Source organism: Salvia hispanica, chromosome 4 (genome assembly GCF_029641045.1).
Source record: "Salvia hispanica isolate PSC_SH4W2 chromosome 4, Shi_PSC_v1, whole genome shotgun sequence".
In the NCBI taxonomy this organism is placed as follows: Eukaryota; Viridiplantae; Streptophyta; class Magnoliopsida; order Lamiales; family Lamiaceae; genus Salvia; species Salvia hispanica.
The window spans coordinates 34,030,615-34,037,044 of record NC_142695.1 but is presented as its reverse complement, the minus strand read 5'-3'; the positions used below and the strand labels follow the sequence as shown (position 1 = coordinate 34,037,044).

The 6,430-nt window shown below is 34.1% G+C and overlaps 1 protein-coding gene across 1 annotated transcript; it reads right to left on the bottom strand.

Annotated features, from left to right (window-relative positions):
- Nucleotides 1–614: 614 nt before the first annotated feature.
- Nucleotides 615–3,052, bottom strand: LOC125195031 (protein FAR1-RELATED SEQUENCE 5-like). The gene is made up of 3 exons (XM_089056701.1): nt 2,652–3,052; nt 1,638–2,036; nt 615–1,143 (listed from the first exon to the last, which is right to left on the bottom strand). The coding sequence occupies exons 1-3, from the start codon at nt 3,050–3,052 to the stop codon at nt 615–617; spliced, it is 1,329 nt and encodes a 442-aa protein (XP_088912827.1).
- Between the last annotated feature and the right edge of the window lie 3,378 nt (nt 3,053–6,430).

The window sequence follows — 6,430 nt, the reverse complement described above, 5'->3', positions numbered from 1 at the left end:
TAAAACATGGTTAGAGTGAAGTATCTGTCATCTATGCTTGCAGTGCTTTGTTTTTCCATTTTAGTGAAGTAAAACATGGTTAGAGTGAAGTATTCTAGTGTTAGAGTGAAGTGTTCTAGTGTTAGAGTGAAGTGTTCTAGTGTTAGAGTGAAGTGTCTGTCATCTATGCTTAAAGTGCTCTGTTTTATCATTTCAGTGAAGTAAAACATGGTTAGAGTGAAGTATCTGTCATCTATGCTTGCAGTGCTTTGTTTTTCCATTTTAGTGAAGTAAAACATGGTTAGAGTGAAGTATTACAGTGTTAGAGTGAAGTATTACAGTGTTAGAGTGAAGTGTCTGTTTATCCATCACTGTACTCTAAATATACTTCACTGATATGGAAAACAGTACACGATAATCAATATTACTTCACTATAAATGAACCAAAACATGTAATAAGCGAACTAAAGACTTGTAAGCAGTAAAACGAACACATATAAAAGTGAATTTATTCGCAATTGAGCTTAACATAAAAACCAAGTTTGCATTGAGATAAAAATCACTCAAAAGTGTAATAAAAATGAGTCATTAGTGCTCTAAAAAGGCTACAAAGTGAACTGTTTCTTTCCAAATCCTCACTGCCTCTGTTTTGTCTTCTCATTCACCTTTTTGCAGTTCCTCGAATCATGGTGTCCAATCACATGACAATTTCCACACTTTCGGCCTGGTTTCATTGCTAACTTCATTGCCGACTCCTTCTTCGATTTCCTCCTGCTTCCACTTCCCTTTGTACTGACAACATTAGGAGGATGAACTTCAATAATGTTTGGAACTTGTGATCCATAGAAATTCTCAATCAATGCTCTCTTCTCTATCGAAGACAGAACAACACTTCCGAAAAGCTGGTTCTTACCTTCTTCAATAATTGCAGTAAATGCATTGATTTGGTCAATGTTCCCTTCAATACTTTGTGCTATTTCAAAGAATAATGCATACAAGTTTTTAAATGCAATCTTCTTCTTGTCCACAACAGAGAGTATTTCTTCATCATCACAAAAACCTCCATGTATTGGCTTCACAAACTGTGACTTCAACCATCTCCATCCATGCAAATTCTCGGGTATCAACTTAACAAACTTATATTTCAACACACAAAATATATGGCTGCACAATAGACCAAGTCTCTCAAACTTTTAACATCCACACAAATAGGTGTCATCGCCAATGGAGTAAGTCACTGTCCATGAGTTGGAATCCTTGTCATTTATGTTATATACTTCATTCTCTCTATTGGTAGACATTCCTAGAGTTGAACAAGACAAAGAGAAACATGCATAAACTATCTCCTCTTGAATTGCATTAAAAGCACTACCACTTTATATCGTTGATGCATGTTTCTCAATTTCCAATTATGTTCGCAATATAGGCACTTTTGTTGAATCATAGTATTCAAGCTTTGCGCTATTACTTCTTTGAGCCTCCAAAGCATGGTTATAGTTCATATAAAATAGCACAAGGATAGCCCGACACTTTGAGCACCTTTTAAAGAAGCTATTCTGTGATTCGGACAAAGATGTTGTCTTTATCAACGAGCTCATCGGAAAATCACGGAAAAAGGCTGGAACCCAAAACTTTCTAGATGCAAACATTGATGAAACCAGTCATTATTGGCCAGCCCATATCTTTCCATTATAACATGCCAAGATTCTTCAAATGCATCAGGCTTTATCAATTCCGACCAAACACATGCATTCAATTCCTTCTTTAGTTCTTCACTACCAAGCATGTTCTTTGGCAATTTGTCAGCAAGTTTATTCATTATATGCCACATGCACCACCTGTGTCTCGTACTAAGAAGAACCTCTGCAATAGCAACTTTCATTCCTAAGTCTTGGTCGGTTACGATTAGCTTCGGAGCCACACCCATACATTTCACAAATTGTTTAAATAACCATGAAAAGGAGTCGGCATTTTCCTTGGACAAAAGGCCAGCAGCAAATGTCACAGGGCGACCATGATTATCCTTGCCCGTAAAAGGAGCAAATATCATGCAGTACCTACATGTTAAAATCACTATAAGACATGAAGAATATACTTTAATCACAGAAACTTCACTCTAACACTGGAATACTTCACTGTAAGCAAGTTTTACTTCACTGAAATGGAAAAACAAAGTACTATAAGCATGGATGACCGACACTTCACTCTAACTCTAGTATACTTCATTCTAAGCATGTTTTAATTCACTGAAATGATAAAATAGAGCACATAAGCATAGATGACAGAGACTTCACTCTAACACTTGAATACTTCACTCTAAGCAAGTTTTACTTCAGTGAAATGGAAAAACAAAGCAATACAAGCATGCTCAATACACTTCACTGTAAGCAAATATTGTAGTTCACTAAATGCTCAATATACTTCACTAAAATGAATAAAAACAGTACAGTATAAGCCATGCTCAATATACTTCACTGTAAGCTTATTGTAGTTCACTAAATGCTCAATATACTTCACTAAAATGAAAAACAATACACTATAAGCATGCGGAAATAAACATCGTTGTAATCATATACTAGTTCACTATATGAACAATATATTTCACTATATGCTCAATATACTTCACTGAATATAAACTATAAGGCATGTGAATGTAATTAGTGTGCACGTACCTATTTGTTGAGTATGTCATATCAAAAGAAATAATATCACCATACAAATGATAATTTTTCTTGGCAGTTGGATCACACCAAAACAAACGTGTCAGTCTATCCTTTGAGTTGACCTCAAATTCATAGATAAATGCTCCACAAAGTTCCTTCTTCCTGCGCATCTCATTTAATAGCATTTGTGCATCAGCTCCTTCCACGTATGCTCTAAGGTCGCGTCTGTAGTTGCGCACTTCTAAAATAGTACACCCTACATAATCTAATCCACCAAGTACTTCCTTGAGTAAGCTAAAACTTAAAGTTGGACCGATATTTGCATTAGCGCAATCAAGTATGAATTTCTGATGGACTAAATCCAAATTGCGGTTCAACTTCATAAAACGCTTATGGCGTTCCTCAACCATCTCGTGATTATGTTCTTCAACAAAACTTTGTAGTATAACATAACCAACACCCATAAAAAACTTCCAAGACACTTTAGCATTACAAAAGCACTTAATAGAAGAACGCTTGCGTTTCACCTCATATTGTTCATTTTTTCTTTGCTTTGTACCTTCTCGGCTTCACACCACATAAATCCAAGTAATGACATCTTTTTCCTTTTCCGATCCCTTCTTACGGGTGTCAAACCCAACATATCGAGCATAATTGTTGTAGAAGTCCAATGCACGATCAAGGGTCATGAAACTTTGTCCAATTTTTGGTTTCAAATCATCGGGACATTTTGGTACGTAAACCACTGTAAGAAATATATACTTCACTGTAAGCATAAAATACTTCACTGTAATCATGTTTCACTTTACTAAAATGAAAAAATAGAGCACTTTAAGCATAGATGACAAACACTTCACTCTAAGACTGGAATACTTCACTCTAACCATGTTTTACTTCACTGAAATGGAAAAACAGAGCACTACAAGCATAGATGACAAACACTTCACTCTAACCATGGACTACTTTACTCTAACCATATTTTACTTCACTGAAACGATAAAACAGAGCACTTTAAGCATAGATGACAGACACTTCACTCTAACCATGTTTTACTTCACTGAAAGGGAAAAACAGAGCACTACAAGCATAGATGACAGATACTTCACTCTAACACTGGAATGCTTCAATCTAACCATGTTTTACTTCACTCTAACCATGAATCACAAACACTTTACGCTAACATTGGAATACTTCGCTTTACTTATGATGTACTTCACTGTAATGCATAATATACTTCACTAAAATGAAAATAATTCACTAAATGCATAATATACTTCAATACAAACAATATTTACTTCAATATAAAGCATATTTACTACACTACAACTCATATTAAGCATATTTACTTCACTGTTCGTCACATTTAGTTCACTCTAACATTTTTTCACATCATACACGAGATCTAATCATGCTGAGCAACAACACTTAATTGATAATAATTGATAATTACCTTTAGATTCAGTTTCTCCTTCCTCTCCCGATGAAGAGTAATCAGAATCGAAATAATCTTCCGATGAATGTATCGGAATTGAATCCATTTGAAGGAGTCCACACGTCACGATGAAGGAATGAACGGGAAGAATGAATCAAATTGCGTTGGTCAATCCTGAGCGAATTTGATCAGTTGTGATGAATTCAATCAGAATCAAATCACGCTGATCGATCCAAACTAATTCGCGCTGATCGATCCAATCAGATTTGAGAAAATCGTGCTTGAATTCAATCAGAACGAAGCTGAATTTGGTTCAGATCTGAGAAATCGCGCTTGAATTTGATTCAGATCGGGAATTTCATATTTTTGGAAGAAATCCTAAGCTAAATTTGGTTCAGATTGGAGAATGATTTGGGAAGATTGGTTGACGATAAATTCACGATGGATGACTATAAATTTCATTAATTCATGTTGAAATATTGAATTCCCAAAATGCCCTTAGACAAGTATTTTCTCATAAAAATTTGAAAGTTTATTTAAACCATATGATTAATTTGGAATGTTAAGATATGTGGCTGAAATTAATTCTCTAGTTATACACTTAATATTAGTTAAACATTGATCACTTCTCTCTCTCTCTCTCTATATATATATATATATATAGGAGATGATCAAAATAAGTATGCATTTAAATCAAGAAATGCAGCCCAAATCCGGGCCATAGGATTAGATGATCTAATGGCCAATAATTAACCTAAAATACGAAAGGTCATAATTAAGTAGTTTTAGGTCATATTATAAGATTCAGGTTTATGTCATGTTAAGATCATTTTAGGTCATGCTTTGTTAGCATGACATAAAAATAAACTAACTATGACCTAAAAATGGCCTACGTATGATCTTGTTTTGCGTTTCTGTATTTAAATCTAGTCTTTATGGATCAAAACCCTATATATATATATATAGTAGTGATATAGGGCAACATCCCTTAAATGTATAACTAGAGAACAAATCTTAGCCACAAAATTAAAAAATCAAGGGCTGAAATTCAACATAGGATTTCAAAATTAATCCAAATTTTACTTCACTACAAGAGAGAATTAGTTCACCGTAATAATGTAGGGGTATAATAGACTTTCAACAAATGAGTTAAGGTTAAAATCAATGACCCTATTATATTCATTTTCAAAATTCGTTTGAGCTTCTTCTTCTATTCTTCTTTACTCTCTAGAATTTAACCCAACGTCATTTCCTTAACCTCCATTCGTCGTTTCCTCCGCCTCCAGCTATCATTTCTTCCATCTCCAACCGCTGAAGTGAATATTATCTACCAATTTACTCATTTTCATTGATTAATCTTCTAGCTATTTTTCTCAATTGTGTTTCTTAGTTATTTATATAAGTTTAGCTTCACCGTCTCACGACCGCCAGACTCTCACGGCTGTCGCACCCCTTCAGCGTCGTCACCTCACCAGAGCCGCTGTCGGTGTGCCATTGTTGCAGATTTGCCGCCGCGGCCACCGTCGGTTTGCGCTCGGAGTTTTCTAACTCCACCGCTGCCTATGTCCGCTCAAAGCTACATCAGCTTCATCTCCTTCGCGCTGCCTCTGCTCACCGTGTTTGTTTCTGCTGCCGAGTCACCACCTTGGACAAATGCGCCTTGCCGTTGTTGCTTCATTAAAGACACAACTAACTTCATTATATCAATTTACTACTTCATCAAAAAGAATATGTAGTTTATTTTAATGTGCAAACAACACACCAATTAAAGATGTTACTTCATTATAATGTATTATTACTTCATTTTTAGAGTCATTTACTTCATTATAATGTTTTATTACTTCATTTTAGTAATAAAACCTACTATATAAACAAATCGTTTGCATTACTTCATTATCATAACTTATTACTTCATCATATGAATTCAATACTTCACAACAACTAGATTATAGTTAATAGGAAAACAGATCTGTTGCATTACCTCATCGCATAAAATATGTAGTTCATTTGAATATGCAAACAATGCAGCAGTTAATTTTAATTCTAAAATCCTAAAAACATACAAAACAGTAAACATATAGTTCATATTTACTTCATTATCATTTTTATTACTTCATTTTGGTAATAAACCTTATGGTATAAACAGATAATTTATATTAATGCATTATCATAATTTATTACTTCATCTTATCAATTTACAACTTCATTAAAAAGAATATGTAGTTCATTTTAATGTGCAAACAACACATCAGTTAAAGATGTTACTTCATTATAATATATTATTACTTCATTTTTAGAGTCATTTACTTCATTATAATGTTTTATTACTCTATTTTAATAATAAAACCTACTGTAT

What these genes read in the sequence shown, in the direction of transcription:
- LOC125195031 (XM_089056701.1), bottom strand. Translation starts at nt 3,052, where the DNA reads ATGGTTGAGGAACGCCATAAGCGTTTTATGAAGTTGAACCGCAATTTG. An exon ending in ATGACATACTCAACAAATAG is followed by an intron (nt 2,037 to 2,651) that starts GTACGTGCACAC and finishes TTTAACATGTAG; the next exon opens with GTACTGCATGATATTTGCTC. An exon ending in GGGCTGGCCAATAATGACTG is followed by an intron (nt 1,144 to 1,637) that starts GTTTCATCAATG and finishes TCTATTGTGCAG; the next exon opens with CCATATATTTTGTGTGTTGA.